The sequence below is a fragment of the Pocillopora damicornis genome, chromosome 6 (assembly GCF_964200805.1).
Source record: "Pocillopora damicornis chromosome 6, jaPocDami1.2, whole genome shotgun sequence".
Classification (NCBI taxonomy): Eukaryota; Metazoa; Cnidaria; class Anthozoa; order Scleractinia; family Pocilloporidae; genus Pocillopora; species Pocillopora damicornis.
Genome location: NC_142675.1, coordinates 9833246 through 9853995, shown reverse-complemented (window position 1 = coordinate 9853995; position 20750 = coordinate 9833246). Strand labels below are relative to the sequence as shown.

At 38.3% G+C, this 20750-nt stretch overlaps 2 protein-coding genes across 3 annotated transcripts; one reads left to right on the top strand and one right to left on the bottom strand.

Annotated features, from left to right (window-relative positions):
* Positions 1 to 1437: 1437 nt before the first annotated feature.
* Positions 1438 to 18037, bottom strand: LOC113675505 (glycerol kinase 5). 2 transcript variants are annotated; one of them, XM_089208920.1, is made up of 19 exons: positions 17813 to 17951; positions 17183 to 17408; positions 15707 to 15800; positions 14213 to 14288; positions 13843 to 13936; positions 12846 to 12935; positions 12312 to 12353; positions 11939 to 12014; positions 11320 to 11381; positions 10924 to 10997; positions 9683 to 9743; positions 8690 to 8816; positions 7838 to 7942; positions 7048 to 7098; positions 6444 to 6487; positions 5915 to 6018; positions 4744 to 4806; positions 3170 to 3303; positions 1438 to 2632 (listed from the first exon to the last, which is right to left on the bottom strand). In XM_089208920.1, the coding sequence occupies exons 3-19, from the start codon at positions 15711 to 15713 to the stop codon at positions 2481 to 2483; spliced, it is 1362 nt and encodes a 453-aa protein (XP_089065046.1). In that variant the 5' UTR covers positions 15714 to 15800; positions 17183 to 17408; positions 17813 to 17951; the 3' UTR covers positions 1438 to 2480. The 2 variants fall into 2 exon arrangements, with proteins under 2 accessions (XP_089065046.1, XP_089065045.1); XM_089208919.1 differs by lacking the exon at positions 17183 to 17408 and having other exon boundaries at positions 17813 to 18037.
* Positions 17760 to 20745, top strand: LOC113675504 (uncharacterized). Its single transcript, XM_089208921.1, has 2 exons — positions 17760 to 18698; positions 19651 to 20745. The coding sequence occupies exons 1-2, from the start codon at positions 18341 to 18343 to the stop codon at positions 20538 to 20540; spliced, it is 1248 nt and encodes a 415-aa protein (XP_089065047.1). The 5' UTR covers positions 17760 to 18340; the 3' UTR covers positions 20541 to 20745.
* Positions 20746 to 20750: the final 5 nt, after the last annotated feature.

Below are 20750 nucleotides of genomic sequence, written 5' to 3'. Positions count from 1 at the left end.
TATTCGCAGAACTTCCCTTTCGAAACTTATACTTAACTGAAAAAAGAAAAAAAAAAAAGAGAGCCGCTAGACTTCCCCTTTACAATATTCCAATGATCCCTCTATGTTTTTAAACAATATATCCTCCATGAATATCGCAAGTTGTTGTGAGACTTAGAAGTTCTTCAAGAAATGCGCCAAAGCCGCACGTATTCCTTCAGGGTAATACGAGGACAAAAATTAATGCTTACATCTTAGCAGTGAGGTCATTAAATATCGAAAAGGATTCATAATTGCTTACTTTTCATACTGTGCTGATATGAGCGGGTCCCAAATATGAAAGAATTTTATGAACCACTTGCTTAACTAACTTGTTTGTCGAGTTTCTCGGTTCTATAGATACGCAGACCCACCCAAACGCAAAAACCCCTCCCCCCCAAAAAAACAAAAAAAATTCCTACAAAGCTGCAGAGGAGCTCAAAGGATCAATTCAATTGTAGCTAAAAAATATGCCAAGTAACTTATCGCTAACCCTGGCCAAGGCCAAGGAAGACCTGAGGCATTCTACAGATTCCTCGCTTTCCGACTCGTTTGCCAATCTTGTTTCCGAGAGCGTGCCCCTTCACCCCAATGACGGAATATCGGGGTATCCTTAGGTATTAGGTAGGTGGGGGTTTGTTTCGGAAAAATAACTACATTTTAGTAAGCAAATTTGAGACGGACAGAAAAAGGAGCAAACCCTTACTTTGTAGGAAATGTACCTAAATTGTGCCGAATTCTGTTTTCTTCTACCAGATCTTATGATGAACCTGATAAAGTTTGTTACTAGAAATTAAGGGCGCAAATAAGCTTGAAAGAACCGAATTTGAACCAACTTGAAGAATACAAAACTTTTGTTCAACGAGGGAGAAAATTACCGTAGAGGAACAAGCATGGCGAAGTGTGAATGAGAAAAAAAACAGTAGAATGCATCACAACAGACGACGTCTTTAATTTTTCCACGATACCTTGATCCCTACGTGACCCAAGGGGATAAGTTAAGTGATTGTTCACCGGCATGCGTGCAGGATGCACGTTTCTCCGCTCGCGGGAAGATTTGAGACAAGTCGGGGAGAGGTTTCCCAGTGGTGTGACTTTATTTTCAATGCCGGACCCCTTGCATACCTCTCATCGGCTCTTGTTTGTTTTCAGACCTCTCGCCGGCTTTCGTTTATTTTCAGTACCAGACCCCTTGCATACCTATCGCCGGCTCTCGTTTATTTTCAGTGCCAGACTCGTTGCATACCTCTCGCCGGCTCTCGTTTATTTTCAGTGCTAGACTCCTTACTTTCCACGGGCTAAGAAACGCTCGTGCTGAAGCACTAATTAATGAGGGCCTGCTCGTACGCGATTTTTTTATCACTGAGTGTGATAAGGAAATGACACCTCGTTGAGAGGAACATAGCAAAACCTTCCTAGTTAGTCAATCGTGTCATTTAATGCTCTGATCTGATTACAAATATATACATTAAATAATGATATAACTTATGAAGAGAAACTAAATAAAATGGCACAATTCATTGAATGTATAATTCTCCAGGATGAAGTGTGCAATTCACTGCATAATGCAGAGAAACAAGCGAGAACGTTGAGGACCGCTAAACAAAATAACACACTGTTGTCCAAAACTTTATATCTATTAGTAAAGCTACCTACCCATCTTTTATAATAGATATGACACTCATTACATAATTTTCCGAAAAATCAATACAACAAAACAAAACCAGTCTCTGGTAAAAAAGGAAAGAGTTCAAGAAAATTCAGAAAAATTAAATCACTCAAACATACCCTCGTTAAGTTCTGTTGAAACACCCCTCCCCCTGCCACTTTTTTTCTTTTCTTTTAGGCGGTCCAATTTTACCATTCACTGAGGTAAGGAAGAAATGTTTTAACAGCTGTGACAAGGTTTGTCTGTGGAGTGACACAATGACGTGACAGAATTGTATTGCATGACGTGTTCTTAATTTAATGAAGTAAATCAACCTTACGTGAGTTTGAAAAAGTTCGAAATATTGAGTATAAAATATGAGCAGTTGGGCATGGAAAATGTCCACGATAATTTAATAATCGCTTCTTTTTCAATCCCTCACCACCATCAGTGTAATAATTTTAAAAAAACATGGCTTAACATTCCCAAGATCTGATTGTTAATTCTCCCCTCTAGCTGCCAAATATTTCCTTGTAAAACTTGTCACGAGAATTTGGTGCTAGATCAAGATAACTTCTACTTTATAAGTTTGAGTATTCTCATTACCTGTTTGCTGAATAATGTATGAATATTATGGGGAGAAGTAACATGTTAATCACTTTTGAGAGTTCAAGGGTCAAATAGTTTATATAGCCTAATATGCTTCACTATAGCTACCCGCGTAACTCAGCCGCAAATAGTAGCAGTTTTAATACTATAAGCTATTTACGATGAAATAAAACAAGACGAAATTCTCTGCTGTACCAAGAGAAAATCAGTCCCATTTGTACCAATCCGTACTCCTGTGCAGTGCCTCTTTCCATTCGTCAAAATTCTTCAGGAATTTATCCCGGATGGAAGCTTTCGGTTGAAAGAGGGCCTGGGAACAACGGATTGCTTTCAACTCGTCACGTGATTTCCAAACTCCTGGTATACAAATGAAATATAGCAGATAAATAGAGTGCTAATTGATTGTCATAACAGCAAAACTTTAGCTGTGAAAGAGGCGAATCATAATAAAGTGAAGTGCGACACCGAACGAGCCAGTGAAAATTCAGAAGGAAAACATGGGAACTGATTGGAGCGCGGGAAAAAGCACGTGAACAAGTCGCGATTGGTTGCGGTTTGTTTCTGATTGGTTGAGAAATTTGCACGGGTTTTCTGGGCCAATCACAGAAAAGTAAATGTAACGAAATCCTTGAATACTTATGGCAATAACAGAAAATTGCTTTAACCTCAAATTAAGGTAGTTTTTTTGATTGAGGTAAATTGGTAAACTTGCTACTGTTCAAATTCGCGATTTCTATACACAAGAATTTCTGGTGAAAAGTGAAGAAACTCTGAAGTGAAAATAAACAAATTTATGGCTCAATAAATCAATTGCGAGCCTCGCACAAAAATTTTACTTGAACCAGCAATGTAGGTGACAACATAGCTTATGACTCAGGACATAAAGAAACTTACCTGCTGAGAGACCAGCTAGGAAGGCTGCACCTAATGTGGACATGTCAGTCTGAGAGGGTCGGTCTATCGTCTGGCACGTTAAACTGCTCATTAATTCCAGTACAAAGTCGTTGTTAGAAATTCCGCCGTCAACTCTGTAAAGGTGAAAAAGAGAATGAGCAAAAAAACGCATTACCCATAGAACTCAGAAAGCTGCAAACTTTGTCACTTCACGTTTTTCCCTTCTTTTTATCTTGAAGCTGTGTAATGCTACCTCTGAACAGAAACACCAGGAAACTGCATTGGAACCTCCATTAACAGACGCATTCCTTATACAGCCTTAAAGTAATGGTCTCAGCCACACAAACGTGCTCTGTGATTGGTCTAGAAAAGTCGTAACAACCTCGACCATTCAGATGCTTTTTGGTCACACTCGTTTTCCCGAGTCTGATACCAGTTTTATGTGCTTGCTTTGAGTTCCGAAGGATTTCATTATTATGTTCATCTTTTTCTTATTGTACGCTTCAGCTCATTTAGTTTTTCCTTTCCGAGACTCAGTCGAAAAGAGCTCCATCCTACGTTTTACCAAAAACTCACTCTTAAACGGCCAATTCTTCAACTTTAAAGGGTGTACGACGATTACATGTCTGTAACTAAGGTGCATGATTCTCAAACTGCCGGAAATCGCGTTTCTAATATTGCCTATTGCGATGGGTATCAACCCTAGCAAATTTTTCAAGTTTTCCGCGCTCTAATTAGACCTTAATAATCTCAGGGATATCTTTCAGTTTCTCCTAAACCTCATTTGGCGTATGACTTAAAAGGTCGCTTTCGCGCGCACAAACAAAAATCTCATTCAAAAGACCTGAAAATGCATTACTATGTTCAAAACAAAATAACTTCTCACGACTCTGAATGAAAAACTTATTTGTGACCATTCAACTTTATGGTGATGAATAGTGATTCTCAGATTTATCACACCCATTTTGAAATCACTAGTGGTCCTTGTAATCTGATTGGCTCTAATTGGTGCGATTTATTCACGAATCGCACCATTTTTTGCTTTAAATCGCATCTTTTTCCCAGCCTACGAGGAGGCTACACTAAAAACGAAACAACCAATCGGATTTCAAGGCTTTTTTAAAATAACCAATCGATTGCAGGAAAATGAAAGACAAAGAGTATCATGTGATAAATTTTGCAACTTTTGTTTCCAAAATTCTTATTTCCCCCCCCCCCCCCCACCCCCCCAAAATCGGATGTATTTAATTTCAGACCGGTTCAGTACTGCATCAATAAAACATTTGAACTGCCAAGTCCTGTAGTTAGGCAATTTCAAAATGGATGTAATAAAGAGGTAATTGAACCTCGTGTCGTGCAGTTTTGGTCTGAAATCATACTTGTGATTTCAAATCGAACTCGCGTTGCGCGCTCGTTCGATTTAGAAATCACGCGTATGATTTCAGCCCAAGTTGCACTCCACTCAGTTCAATTACCATTATAAATCAAACGTTCTCAGTGCATTGCAAAAGGTGGTTAAGATTTTTAGCGACTTTAGATTTAAAATAGAAATTTAAAATAAATTTACAACTTACTTGACTGAAGACATTAGTGGAATGTGCGTCTCTTCCACCACAGTTTCATACAGCTGAGTAAACCTGAGTGAATCGTTTAAACAACTTGATTATTAAATTTTCCAGTATGAAGAGCCTCTAAATTGGAATATTGTGATTCCAACCTTTTGGCTCAACTCTTAATATTGATAGTTGTTCCTCTTTATTACAAGTTCTACCTGAGAGTTTTGATAGTTTTTTTGAGAATTGCCAAATTTCAGTAGCCTGCACGTGTGCGTCAATTTGATACTGTTCAACTTCAGGGATTACCCTCGCAAACTATGGGCACTTTCCCTTGCTTCTAAGGGCTGTCCATCGAAGACGCCTAAGAATTTTAAAGGGGGTAAGTTTCTCGACAAAATGTGGTGCTGCGTCGGTGGGAGAACATAACAAGGTAATTTGGTATTATCAACTCAGTTTAAATTGGCCACTGTAAAGAGTTTCAAAGCTGTAGTTTCGAGTTTTAGCCCTTCGTCAGAGCGAATGGAGGAATTTCGGGTTGTGTGCGTGTCTATATGCAGAAAATAGAGCTACGCTATTGGTGCGAATATGGTGACGAAAAAACAAAAATAAATAGTTGAATGAAAGCGCTCGTTTATACCGTGGGAATTGTAAGTGCCGATTTCAAAGATTAATTTTTGTTCTAGAGTTTGGCGGCTTTCCGAACTGCCTAGATGTAGGGAAAGGCCTCAAACTGCCATATGCTGCTTAAAAATTACCTAAGAATCTTACTCAACCAAATAGCATTGCGAGCCTATGTATAAGCTTTGTACCAGCCTACCACCCTTCCCTTTTTCGTTACCAGTGCGATGTTTTTTATCCATTATCTTGTTGGTTTTTGTTGATCGTCGCTACAACATTTTCACCTTTCAACAGAAATAGGAGATAAGTTGTCTAAAATCCTTCCGCTAAGTTTGGAATGGCCGGGCACAGATAATAAGATGAAGTTCCTGTCTTTGTGTTTCACTACTTCCGTGCCTTGTTAAGTCGAGTAACACTTCTTGCCTGACAACTCAATTTATTCAACGCTTTTATCCACCCTAACTGCGAAGCCAGCAGATTGTGCAAATGTGGAAGAAGAAAATCAAGAATCCTCGTCGCCTCCATACTTATTGAACGTACATAACAAACAGCTTTGCAAACTAACTTTTACCTGAATGCTATAGATTCCAAAATAGCTCTCATGATGTGAGCTTTGTTGGTGGTGGATTTTATTCCCATCAGTGAAACACAAGCTTTGTTGTCATTAATTGGAGCCTACAGAGACAAAAGGAATAACTCAGTGGAAAGCAAAAAGAAAAAGATAAGTTAAGGAAACACAATGAAAAAAATAAAAATGAAGTAAAAAAAAAAAAAAAAAAGGTAAAGACGAAATGTTTCTCGAGCGAGAGGTCAAAAGGGAAGGTCAAGTGACTACATATATATGCATATATCTTACAGAACAGCGGGATATTGTGACGAATTAAGATCGGCATCCAATTTTTTTTTTGTGGCAGAACACAACCTATGTCCCAACAAGAGAAAACTATGATGTAAAGGTCGATGTTACAAGTTCCTACAAAGAGTAAACACAAAAAGTATACACATTTCATTTGGCAGGCAACATACAGCGCACACACAACCTTGTCAATCACCCACGCAGCCCACACAACCTAAAAAGCGAACAGTACATAACTACTTACTTGTAATCCATTGAAAGCGGGAACAAAGTAAACTCCACCTGAAGCTATAAGAGGAAAACAGAGCAAAATTGAATTATTTGGGATGGTTCGCGGCGATGTGGGAAATTTTATGCAGGCGAGGTAGTCGAGTGGTCATGGAAAGAAGGTTTAGAATCTGAAGGTCCCAAGTGAAGCGAAAGCCAGTCCACTCTGCCACTGAACTGGATTTGTTTCTTGGCCGTCCCAAGTTATACTCCTCCACACGCTTTGAACAGGATCGCAACGAGAAATAAGAGATAAACGATCACTGAGTGAAAAGCGGTAGGATCTGGTATCACATTCCATGGAAATGTGCTTGGCAGAGATTGACAGAGAAAGGTTTCAAAACGTCGTAACTTCGTGTGCTTTGTAAATAAACACCAGGTTCGTCTTTAATAAATTTTGTTTTAACAATCTACGTTCTCTTTAATATTACGGTTAAAAATGTACATTGTACCGATTCAACACAGAGACGCTGAATGCAGCAACCAAAGCTTTTCGTTCATAATTTCCTTAAGTTTATGAAGAACTCTAAGCAGAAAGAAAGAAACGAACCATAGAGGTTAGTCTTTATTATTGAGCTTACTTTCCACAGAAAAAGCCATGTCGCTCGTCTGCGAGACATCGTCGTAAAAGCCTGCCGAGAAAGAAATATTTACTTCAAGAAATGATACTGAGCTGATGAGAAAGTACCTTGCATGTGATTCGTGATGAAAGCGGAGCGAACCGAGGCGAGATGGAAACGAAAATAATCTGGAATTCGGATATGAATAAGACTGGGCACTTGGCTCGCTACTGAGCGTTCGGTCCCGTGACGGACTGGATGGTCGACTGAATAAAGATCTTATTAACTGACTGATTGTCAATAAATAAATGGCCCATTAACCAGGTGACTGCTGACTTACTGACTAAACGGTTGACTAACTGACTGATTGGCTACCCAACTGAGTTGTAGGAACGTATGGACGGACGTGCGGGCAGAAATATTGATGAACAAGTCTGACCGGCTGACTAACTAACTGTCTGACTGACGGATGACTGACTTCTTGGCTGACTGATGAACTGACTGACTAACTGGCTGACTGATGGACTGTCTGACCGGTCCTCTGACTGACTGACTGAATGACTGTCTGACTGACAGACAGACTGACTGACTGGCTGACTGTTTGACTGCCTGTCTGACTGACAGACCCACTGATAACTGGCTGACTGACGCACTGGTTGACTACCTGGCTCACTGACTGACTAAATGACTGACTGCCTGACTGTCAAATACAAAGGGTCAAACCAACAGACCAACTAACAAACCAAAGGATCACCCGAATACTGATCAACTACGCTAATTTGCTTTACAAAACTCGCAAAAAATTACCCACCCATGTTGTGGGCCCATTCCATGGCTGTTCCACAGCCTGCAGCATTGCCCTCTGCTAAATAAACAGTCTCCCCTCCTATCTTCCACCCGACAATTGGATAAAGTCCTATTGAGGGTAAATTATAAAATCATCACAAGTACAAAAAGATGCATCTCACTTTTAAGCCACGAAATTGCCAATAGTTTGGTGAGATATAATGTGACATGGACTCTGGAAAGCATTTGGTACAACTTTACCGCCCTTTTCCACTAGTTCCATCTAAAAGCTGTTCCTTTTCATTTCATTCCTGTTAAACCAATTCTTAGAACCCTATAAAAATCTTGACTATACCATCACATTACAGTATTTACAGTTTTCTCGCAAGCCTAGGTTCCTTGGTTAGTGCTCTGAAACCGTATTGTGCGATTTGTCTAAAAAACTTGCACCACCACTTCAAGTTGTCATGTACAAAACCAAGTCCAAAAGACAATCGGTTGTCCCCTTTTTTTCATCTTAGGTATTTGCTTTGAGTTCTAACTGGTTATTCGTGATGTTAACCGTCGTTATAACTAACACGATGGTCGAAGTTATGGTTTTCACACCCTTTAACCCTTTACACCCTAACATCAATAAACAAATTCTCCATACTGTTCTCAATACATTTCCTAAGGTGCTGACGAGGAGAATTTGATTAACAATTTAGAGCTTCTATCGTTGGTTATCATTTCCTTTTTTACGTGACCTTTATGTGTGATTTTGGGGTCATATTGTAAGGAGAAATTAGATGCTAGTCACTCTCAGGGGTTTTTAATAATCGATATTCGCTTCATCAGTCTTTCTTTCTCAAATAGATCTATTACAGATCTATTTTACCTGCCACAGACGCATGCGGATACGGGCCTGTATTTATATCTATAAACGATCCCGTTCCCATTGTACAATTTACATCTCCTGCGTCAAAACAACACTGTCCAAACACCGCGGCCTGTTGGTCTGCAACCTTGAAGTGTGTACACAAGCAAAAGGTAAAAAACCAAATGAAAGTTTGAACAGAAGAATAAAAAACAATAACAAAACACACGATATACCCTGTGAACAATAGCAATGTTAGGGGAAGTCAGTCTAAAAACGCTTAACCTTATCTTTCAGCGAGATTTACTTTCTCACATAGCTCTTTTAGTGACGCGCCTAAAGATGGGTTCAGCCTTGGTTGGTCAATATTTCGTTTACGTTTACATGACGTTTCAAGAGGTGTTTATAATTTTTCTGTCCAGCGCTTCTACCAGAGAAACCATTCTATACAATAGTAAGCTTGCTTAGCGAGGATGTCTGAAATCAGTAATACTTCGTGGTATTGACCGTCAATTCAGCTAACTGTATTCCATTTTGACCATAAAAAAACAAAATACTTCTGAGCTATCTGGCTCCGATTCACTCGGTCCAATCCGCTCAGTTGTAACCTGGTGCACCACATTTTGTAACAATGTATACTTTCACATATCAACAGCCAGAAAAAGGGAGAAAAATGCCCTCATTGTAAGGTCGACTTAAGATCTTGTAAACGATATGATACACTGAACACATATAGTGTAGCATAGAATTGCATGTCTATTTATTGTTAAGTAACTGCGAAATGATTTTATATTGTTTTCTTTCAATTGAACTACTGCTGTGATGTCCTTTTTCTTTTCAATTAAATTCGCATTTTTGCGTGAGGTTGTGTAAAAATTACGTAAAACCGGTAGCGATCTATTTCCCGCCAGTATAATCGTTGTTTTCGTTAGATAATTCTCATTGCTAGTAGTATTTACCTACATATAGTTTCTATTGTCAGAAACAGTTTCTAAAAACAGAAAAGTTACCTACCAAGGCCCGTACAGGTATTGGAGCACCAAAGATAGCTTTATGACTCTCACAAATGAGACCGCTACAGTGGAAAAAAGTAGTCAAAAAATGTAGGTAAAAGAATCAAATCAGAGATTCAAAGGCCGGTCAAGAACGCAATAGAGAAGTTGCCAAAATGATGTGAGGTGTGACGTTAGCAAGTTTTGGATGGTTATTTAAGCAACCACTCGAGGTCTTTAGTTCTAGTCAGGGGCAAAACTGTTCTGTATTCACGAAAAGGGGGTAAGTTTCTAGAGAAACTGTGGTGCTGCATTGGTGAGGGAGTATAACAAGATAATTAAGTTTTATCAACCGAGTTGATCAAGTAACTTGGCCTCCGTAAAGAGCCTCTACAGCTAAAGTTTAGAGTGTTAACCCTTCGTCAGCCCTAACGCCTCAGAAAATCTCTTCAGTGGCCAATTTACATTATGAAGTCAGAAAACCAAATTATTTTATTCTGCATTTTGTTCGCGACGTTTTTATGGCGCCAGCTTTTCTTCGAAATTAGCAGAAACTACTGAATATTGCTGTCTGAAAGGATTTCAGAGAAGATAGACATTTAAGATTTTTGTTGAGGAACGACAATAAGATACTTTTTTTCAATTTTCAAATAAGAGTTTTTTTCCAGATTATCATTACGACATTTCCAGTTGTTTTTGTTGTTGTTGTTGTTGTTGTTTTTGTTCCTAAATGTGACCTGGCAAGGTATGACCGGCGTAGTAAAATATGTTATCGTTTTTCCTCTGTATGTAATACCGTGGTCTTATAACTATAAATAAAATACATTTTCTTTTTGTATGTCGTGGCTTGATTGGTTCGCCCCTCATGTTCATACAATATCAGGTTCGTCTTTTGGGGCTTGAATTTTAACGTTTCTCGTTCTGGATCGAAGAACTCCAAAACATCTTAGCGTTATTTTAGCCTAACAGTTTCGTGCCTGAGATGAGCAGTTCACTTTCCACTGAAGATCTCATCTTGGCTTAGTGCTGTCTTAGATTTTTAGAGGTTTAGCACTCATCGCCTATACTACATTCATTAAACTAACAAACACCAACCCTCGAAGGTATGAATCAGCGGAAGACGGTTAGTTTCACGTCAATAACCAAATTATGATAATTTTTAAGACTTTTCTCCAACCATTTTCCACTTCCGAGTAACAGGATTAACTTTACAATGAACCTGAAGAGCATATTTGAGAAATTTAACTTTGAAGTTGAACTTACCTGGTATCAACCACTTTTGGAAAGATTGATAGTGGTACACTCAAAAGACTTGTCATTATTGAGCTCCATTCCATCTGCATTGAAAACATTTAAAGAGGCAATGAATGTTGGTGACATCAAGAACAGGGTACTTTTCAATTGGGTGTAGTAAAACTAAAACTAAATTTATCGCGATCACTCAGGAAGAGCTCTTCAAATGGAAATTTTTGGATCAATGTGAGTATCTGAGAAATTGCGCGCTAACCCCTCCCCTAACCTAACGACAGTTAACTGATAACAAGTTCAGGTTAATGTTGGGTTAGGTGAGGTGGAGGTGCGTAGTTGTACAGATACCGACATTGATTCGAAATTTTCAAGCGTTCATGATTTCATTCAGAATCCCGCAAGTTTACTTACAATAAAAGGATCAAACATCCCTGTGCCGCTTGCATTGGAGTAATCTGTCACATGAAGCTGACCTGAAGATAAACACATGAACAATTAAAAGAAAAATTTTCTTCCGCTTGGTAAATTCTTGTGGTAAAATACAATCTTTTATAATAACAAGTTACTTTTCAAACCAATGCCAAGGCATACTTAAGTCTGTACTTAACAAATAGATTCCAGGGTGACGAAGTGCAAATCAGTTTGCATTGAAGCCCTTTCTGATGCTGGATTACGTTAGTGAATGCTACGGAACAAGCCTACAGTATAATTTATTGCATCCATTTTAAAAAAGACACTTGTGACACTTGCAATCTGATTTTATGCTCTAAATCGCATCTTTTTCCCGGCCAAAGAGACAGCTTTACTGAAACACAACAATCAATCAAATATTAAGGCTTGTTTAAAAAAATCAATCAAATTGCTGGAGGACGAAAGACAGCTTTTGCAACTTTTTACAAACCAGCTCAATATGGCCCAAGTGCGAAGCGCTTGGGTCATAAATCTGAGCGGAAAAAACGAGGTCCGTAACTTACAGTACGGATCTCAAAACTTGGTTAGTAAAAGGTATATATCATAATGTACGTGATACCTTTTGTTAGTTTCCAGATGAGCCAGGAGTCAATTGTTCCAAATGCTAAATTACCAAGATCTGCCTTTTTGGCAAGCTACAGTGATTTGCATGCAAAAACATAAATTAGCTGTCATGATTTGAAAAACCACTAGCTGTTACAATACATTCTTCTTATTCGCATTAGGTTTTTTCCTAAAAGTTTTATGTCAGCACAAAATGTATCTAATAAAGCATACAGGTGGTAAATATTGTACTCCGTGTACTCTGATTAAGTATTCTTAAAATGAAGTGCAATCTCATTTGCGTCGACCTAGCACACATTTCCGAGAATTCAATGCAGAGTCTGATTAGTTGAGTGTGCAAGGCAGCCGCATTCTATAAAGACACTTACATCTGGATGGGTCTTAAACAGCCAGTGAAGCCTAATTGATGTCTGGAAACAAAACAAAAACGACTTAGTGGGGAACCAATTGCAACATAATTCATCAGTGTAAAACTTTTAAAGCATTAGGTCATATGTTGAAAATAAGAAGAAAATAAGAGTGAAGGATAATTTGACATGTCTGCTTTTCCATCCCTGCTGTCGTCAAATATGTAATGTATTAATTAGGGTCCAAACTCCTTCTATGTGGTTGTATTTTGGGACTGGAAGTACATGCGTAGTTGACAGCATGTGCTTCGTGATGCGATTTGGTTGAGCTCTAAACATTACAAAATATTTTCCAATCCTGAACATATCACTCGTGGAACAATGAGAAAGTCTTGACCAAAGAAGGTTGGTTTCAAGTGTGTAATTTTACTTTTCATAGAGCTGTTTACGAGTTGACAAATAATATACGTGAAACACAAAACAGTTTGCTTCAACACAACTTGTTCTGTTGCCTCACTGACTGTAACATTAAACGCACAAATTGATTTCACTTACATGTTGAGTTGAAAAGCTAATGACGCTTCCAGCCAAGTATTTCTTTTGTCTTGAGATCATGTGAAGAAATTTAGACCCTACATTCAAACTCTTTAAAGAGAAGTTTTAAAATATTAGTGTTAAACAGAGACAATAAAACCAAAGGAGGGTTTGTTTGTTACACTACTCGTTCCATATGCATTTTGTCCTCGTCATCAAAGCAGTGCAGTTTCGGCGTAGGTTAGTCTAATGTCCCATTCACAAAAACAAAACATGTTTACTTAAACCGAGTTTGACTGACTGGAAATCACAAGCAAAGAACTTATACTTCAATTCGCTGAATTCGAAGTCAACAAATATCTGCTTATATCTCTATCTGGAGAAAACAATTTCAAACCATGTTTGATACAACAGCTTTAAAACGTGTTTAAGCTTTGGTGTACATGGCATATAAGCCTTTGATATTTTTGTTATTGGTTCTTCAGCAAGTTGAAATTGAATGACTATGATTGTGTCGAGGGAACTGATGTACTTGGCAATAGCGAAATTTGCAATTGCTCTGTGATTGGTCCAAAGTAAACTCGCTACATTCTCAACCAATCAGATGCAGAACTATATTGCTCATGAATTGGTCATCCATGTCTTCCTGCGCTTTAGACAGTTTGCTTGTTTGAGTTGCCATTGGCTCTTTCAGAAATTGTCTGTTGGTCTGATTGGCTGTTGTGATTACTTTGGTTTTTGTTATAAGAAACTCAATTGAAATGCACTTTATCAGGATATTTTGGTACTATTACTTACCAGAGGTTAAAAGTCAAAAGTCAAAAGTCAAAAAGAAGCAAAAGGTGTTTAGCTAATATAGGGAGCAAGTTTTTAAAGAAACTGTGGTGCTGCATTGGTGGAGGGTATCACAAGATTGCTTTTATCTACTGAGTTGATAATGTGAATTGATCACTGAAGAGAGATTCTAAACCTAAATTTAACTGCTTTTAACAAAAAATTGCAAGCTCACGTTACAGACCTTAAGGGTAAGAGATTTATTCCAACTCTCAACACAATGTCCAGCCCTCATATCCTGCCAGCTGATAAAGTTGTGGTATGGTTTACCAGTCTTTCTATGACCAAGGTAAATGAGACATTTACTTTAAAGAACTCAGATGGTAAGTCACTGTTAAGGGAAAACAAGGAATATTTTGAAGGGTGGGGGGGTGCAGGGGGGCCTACATTCCTCCCAAGTGAAAATTTGGATCTTGTTTGAGTTAGTGGGGATTCATGTTAAACTGGTTCAAGTCAGCACATAATATTTCTTATGATAATTAAAAAGTATTATTGTTTTAATCAAGAAATATTAACATTATTATCCATAATCATAGATCATAAGATGTGATTACCTGTCCCAAGTTATAAATGTTCCTCTCATGGTGGAGATCCCTAAGGCTGTCACATCTTCTGCTTGAAGATTTGATGCTTCAAAAGGAAAGGAAAATAGATAAATATTGTTTTGCAATCTAACTGAAACTGATTCACCTGTGAATAAACTAAAGAGCAAATGACTTGTGAAATTTGGGAGCCTGAAGTTCGATTAACAGAGCTCTCAGGTATCAGGCATTGAGCCTAGGACTCAATTGCAAAGAAATTCAGTCTTACCCTTTCACACTGAAACTACTATTTTTGATGTATTTAAGATTTCTGATTTAACTTTTGATTTGGCAATAGTGGAAATTGTTGTGCAGAGCCACTTTCACACCAAATACACATCTTGGCTATTTCATTTTTTTCACAGTGCTCCAGTGGGGTGTATGCCCTTATTCCCCTGCTCCTCCTGGAGAGTTATGCCCGCAGCATCACATTTGACAGCTATACTGTTAAAAATCTGTGTCACTCTTTGGTAGCTGATCAACTCGAGAGCTCTGCTATATGATTCAGTACATCATTCAATAGACTAGAAAGCTGGTTCTCTTTCCAATTAGGGCACTCTCTTGGCTTCAGGTGTATAAAAAGGCTGAGCCTTTGCAAGTTGTTAAAGCACTTTAAAAGTGTCTGATGGCTTTGAATACATATCAGACTAAGGTAAATTATAACAACAGTTTGTAAATAGAATAAGAGAGATAGTAAGTTTTGAGCTCAATAAAGAATAGAGAAAGATGTTTTTCGTCCTGTCAGAAGCATGAGACAAAGAAAACATTCTGATTCTCCATGAGGAATCAAACGTCAGACCTTTGGATTCCTTGCTCCAGAGCTCTACCACTGAGCCCCAGAGACCAGTGAGTGAGGTCTATTACAAAGTTCATATGACACATGTCCTGCATACTGTTAGGATCAGCAATGATGATAGCATCATTTTTGTAAATAGAATAAGATAAATGTAAGTTTTGAGCTCTGTAAAGAAACAGAGAAGGATGTTTTTCACCTTGTCATGACCATGGGATAAAGAAAAAATTCTGAGTCCCCATGAGGAATCGAACCTCAGACCTTTATAACAACAGTTGTTCAAGTTTGCTTAAATATACATCTCCTTATCTTCCCTTTCTCATTGTAAGTTATACAAGGGAAGCCTTTCAAGTCAAGGTGAAAGTTTGGTGCAGCATCCAAGTGCCAAACTTTTCATGTTTCTCTCTCTAAGGTGGTCATCTCTGCTTTAGCAAGGACCAAATTTAGTTCAATGTCAGTATCTGAACAACCGCACACCTACTCCTCCCCTGACCTTACTTGTTATAAGTTGAATGCTGTTGGGTTAGGGGAGGGGTAGGTGTACAGTTGCTCAGATACTGACATTGAACTCAAAAATATATTAATTGAATAAGAATGATTTAATTAATGCACTAGATTAAATATTCAGGACTGGTATAATTATCACAAACATGGAGGAAAAATATTTAAATTACCTTCCATAACCTCAGTAATAACATCAACAAACTGTTCCCATAACACATCTGGGTCTAACTCAACCCCTCCTGGCTGGGGATAAAGAAGCTCAACCTAAAGGGAAAAAAAGGAAAACTACTGAGTGAAGTTTGTTGAAGATGTGAGAGCTGATGGTTACCAGGCTGGGCTTTGAGAAAGAGGTTAAGATTGGAAACCTAGCCCCTGTCATCTTGCCTTGTTCTTGGTATTGAAACTGAAAAAACAACTCATAGTGGATCCATCCACAGTATAGATGGGTAGTAATGACATATGACAGAGAAACAAGGGTGGAGGGGAGAGGGGAAGGAACAGGAAGTTAATCTGTAATGGACTAGCATGCCATTAACTCTTTAACTCCCAATATCTCATTAGTAATTCTCCTTACTGTCTGTCATACAGTTCTTGTGGTGTCAGTTTGGAGAATTTCGGTATTGGATCAATTAGCACTAACTTTAACCCTTTAACTCCCATGAGTGATAGAGACAGAATTTCTCCTTACAATATCAAAACAATAGCAACCAGATAAGTGATGAGAATGAATAAAAATATCAATTTGGGGATAATTAGTTGATCCAATTCTAAATTCTCTAAACTAACATAAGAATTGTATGGCTGACAGTATGGAATGAAGTTTAATATTTCAGAATAATTGAGAAACTTTTCCTTAGCCCTCTGAGTCCTAGATCTTATTTCTAATCCAAGTTCCCATTTAATGCCTATTTAAACCCAGTTCAAACATCAAACTTCACATGAGACACACTGAAATGCAAGTTTGGTCGACCTAAACAGGTGAATTCCAACCACTAGCTCAAACATCAAAAAGAGTTTGTTGTATTCCACTCAGAGCAGCAAAAATGACTGATTTTGAAAATGTAATTTGCAATTTATTCCTTAAGTTTGATTCATGAAAAGAAATTGACATCTGCCCCACAGACAATCTTTAAATGTTCTATTCAAAGGACAGAATGTGTTGGTGGATCCACACTCAGTTGGACAAACTCAACTGATTCAATGATTCAAATGTCAAACTTGAAATGAATTCTCTCAGTCTTGCAGGTCTCATGTGAAGTTTGACCTTTGAACTGTGACTTAGTTACCAATCCTTTGAATAGGAGTGAGGCTTAGAAAAACTTTGTCCTGATGAAAGCAAGAAAAATGCAAGCATCATGATGCAAATGAGACACAAAAAGAGGCAAGGTTTGTGTCAAAACAAACCTCTGACTCCTACCCAAAGGATTTGGAACTAAGCATACAAATCGTAAAACAGGCTTTTGTCCTTGGTCAACATTAGTTTACTATTAATTGAAAAATTAAGCTTACTCAGGGGAAACCGACTGATATCCACTATTGGTGGTAGTAAAGTGATTGCTTTGTTAATTTGAAAGCTGTGATTCAGCTCATATTTCCTTATCATCATCTTACATTTGACGTACATGTATACCTAAAGATAAATCTACCTATTTTCAAATTTTGTATGCATAAGTATCCCTTCTGCAGGAGAGACAAACTATACTTGGCTTAAAATACCGATCTACTTTTCAGTGGAATACGTCAAGCTATTTTTTCTTCGGCCAATCGATGGATCTTGAAGAACCTGAAGGGGAAGAGGAGGACTGTTTTCTTGCATCCATGCAGGACACACCAAGTCGAGACCTTTCTCTCTAGCGTTGCTCAAATTTCAGGCTGGAATTGGACAGACATGACTTCACTAACAGGGGGAGGAGAAGGGGAGTTGACAGGTTGTGGGCTCTAGGTTACTGATTATCCAGATTAAATCAGATTAGAACATTCACCCACGAAGATATGAGACAATTCTCAAGGTATGGATAATTTTGAAGCAGAGAATCTGATGATCATGTCTCTCCTTGTTCGGTGTCATAAAGAAACAACCTGTCTCCACAAGCAATCAAACAAGGTCTAAATAAAATAAGCCATAGCTTGAGCTTAAATTTGAAGAGAATCGTCGGAAGCTATGGTGTGTAAATTAATGCCATTACTGTTATTAGCATTCACTAAAAGAAATATTTGTGTCACAGCATAGGTTCGACAAGAAAAGATTTTGGCGGACTTCGATCGTTGGAACTTACCTTTCGTGAAGTGTGGTAAAGAGAGATTCCTGAGCTGTCAAAATGATGGCCAACAATCGTGGTTGTTCCAATATCTATTGATATGATATTCACTGGAGAATGACTTCTTGATCGATCAACTGCCCTTGCCATTATTCTGCGATCTAATGTGGAAAGACCATAAGGTGTTATCGTTGGCACTCCATTGATGGGAATGATGTTTGCATGACTGGCCACAGGCACCAAAACAATAACCTTCCTCCAGGGGTCTCTCCAGATTTCAAACAATTTTTTATCTCTACCGCTTAATTTTAAATGTAAAATCTCCAGATTCCCTTCCCATGAATTGAAATATTTCTTACCTTTATGGATAAATGCATCGAAGAAAAAAATATATGCTTCTCTACAGGAAAATGTTCCGGCGCGATTATCTTTTCAGGGGTCCCCTCCGTGATTGTTGTGGCATATCGATATGTAACCAAAACGAGGCTGTTTAAATTGGCGCGCCATTTTGAATCAACACAGCTACAGCTTCTCGCTTGAAATATCATGTCCAACCGTGCAGAAGGTTGTGGACAATGGCTCTCTGCAAATACGAAAAGGAGAGAAACTAAATTAGCTCCCCTGCAAGGTGGGAAAACGAAGAAAACGAAAAAGAAAAAAAACTTTTCAAATCTTGCTCCCAGACCAATCGTACAAATCTCTAGTTCACCCCTCTCGCCGAGAACGGTGAAAAAATTGCGAAAGGCGAAGCAGACAAAGCTTAACAGGTTCTTCAAAGCAGATGGACGACCCAATTCGAATGGTTGTCTGAAGAATAACAGCGCTGCTTCGAACAGAGAAGACGATCTAGAAAAGAAACAGGTGAAGATTCCAGTGAAGAGACATCGAGATAATTCGTCGTCAGGTATATAAAAGCACCTTTGTATCAGCTATCTTACTAAAATATAAATCAGTTTATACACTTAGGCAATGAATGACACAAAGGAGAATAGATATTGGCAAGCTTGAAAATTACAATTCTGCCTCTATAAATTTTAAATGTTAACACTTTCATGTGCAAGTCTTGATAGCTGATGGTTCTTTCACAGCTATACCAGGACAAATATTTCGAATGTTTTCTCCGAAAATTAGGGCATATACCTAGTATTTTAGAAATATAAATACCTTACTAAGCACCAATCAATTTGAACATTCAAAATTCCCCTCTCTCCCCCTTCCCCCCCCCCCCTTTATAGGCTACTCATGGGCATTTGACTAGTGTCTAGTGTCCCAGGGTAAGGGATGTAAGGAATTTCACCTTGCCTGGCTGGGGTGGGGAATTTGAGCTGGAAGTGTCAAGTCTTTCTGGCTGAATACAAGCACCATATCTTTAAATAAGGAGGTGTCTAAAAGTGAAGTATTCTCTTTTGCACACAGGGGCTCATAAGCTTGGTTAATAAATAAAAAGTTACCCTGGCTGATTTTGCCTTTTACAACAAATGGACCATCAAACCTGGAACTTGGGTGGGGAATTTGAACAAACCAATCTTCAAAAGTTCAAATGCTCAGAGTTGCTTGGGGAGGGGGAGGGGGGGATTATGGAAGCCTCAAATTGATAGATGCTTCATGTTCATTCTGTCCTCTTACCGTGACGGTGAAGTTGAGAGTGGAACTGTTTTCTTTGAACAGTGATACTTTAACAAGATTCTTTTTTATTCCTGTGTTTAAAGAAGCTCAGACTCATGTCCCTTTCAATGGCTGGTTACTTCTTGTTAACAGGTAGCTGTTGAGCTTAGATTCTATGTAAAAACATGAAATTTTGATTATTTTGTTACCAGAGATAACATCACCACATTTTTTTCCCCTTGCCAAAACAGGATGCAGCACAGACATATTCATGACAGATGAGCAGTTCATTGACAGTCAAGAAAATGAAGACCACAATTCCACAGAATTAAACATCGGTGGGATTTCTCACTTGAGTGATCCAAGTGACATTCATGATGATCACAGTGAAAATGATTTTCCACTCAGATCTGAACCAGACAATGACAGAGCTTTCTTTGAAGCTCACACACTAACTCCACCAACCAAGAAGCAGCAAACTTTGAATAGTGATGCAAGTTTTGAGGAAAGCAATAGCAAAGATAGAGCAGACTCACTCTCACTTGAACAGGAACCAAGCCAGTCATTTCATTTTTCTCAGTGGAAAAAGGATCAGGTGGCAAAGTGCAAAGAAATTCAGGACAGAGATTTCACCGAATACAGTTTCTATAACCATGCAGGCAGCATTACCAGTGCTGGAAGAGAATGTTGTCACAACGTAGACCACAGCAATGTGGGAGGAACATCCTCTGAGACGCCACCCTTTGAGTTTACACAATGGGCAAAACAACAGATTGAGGCATGCTCCAAAATACAAAAGGAAACTTATTATCCAGAGAAAACACCTCAGACATCGTTCAATTCTAATGAACAAAGTGATTCTTTAGAATTTAGTTCAAGGAACTTGACCAGTCAGGCCTATTCTGAATTTGATTTTTCTGAGTGGGCCAAGAATCAGATCAAATTATATAGAAATCTCCAACAAACTGGAGATACAGGAGGAATAGCTTGGGTGGATGAAAATTGGAATGAATGGATTTACACAGCAGGAAAGATGCCATGCACATCACAGTTGCATAGTGAAGAATCACAATTTAAGTTTTCACAGTGGATGAAAAAACAAATGCGAAAATGTAGAAATATTCAAGAGAATAGTGAATAGAGATCACTTGACCATAAAATGAGTTCTAATGGGAAATATGAAACAGAAGCTCCTTAAATTGTTAAGAGGGTAAACTACTATCAACAGAAACATGTTGAAAGTCTTGCTTTTTTGCCGAGATAGAATCTTTGTAGATTGTCTGACTTGTGATGTACACTTCAAGAATGGTTTAAATTATGAATTTGTGAATAAATGGCACATTTTTTTATT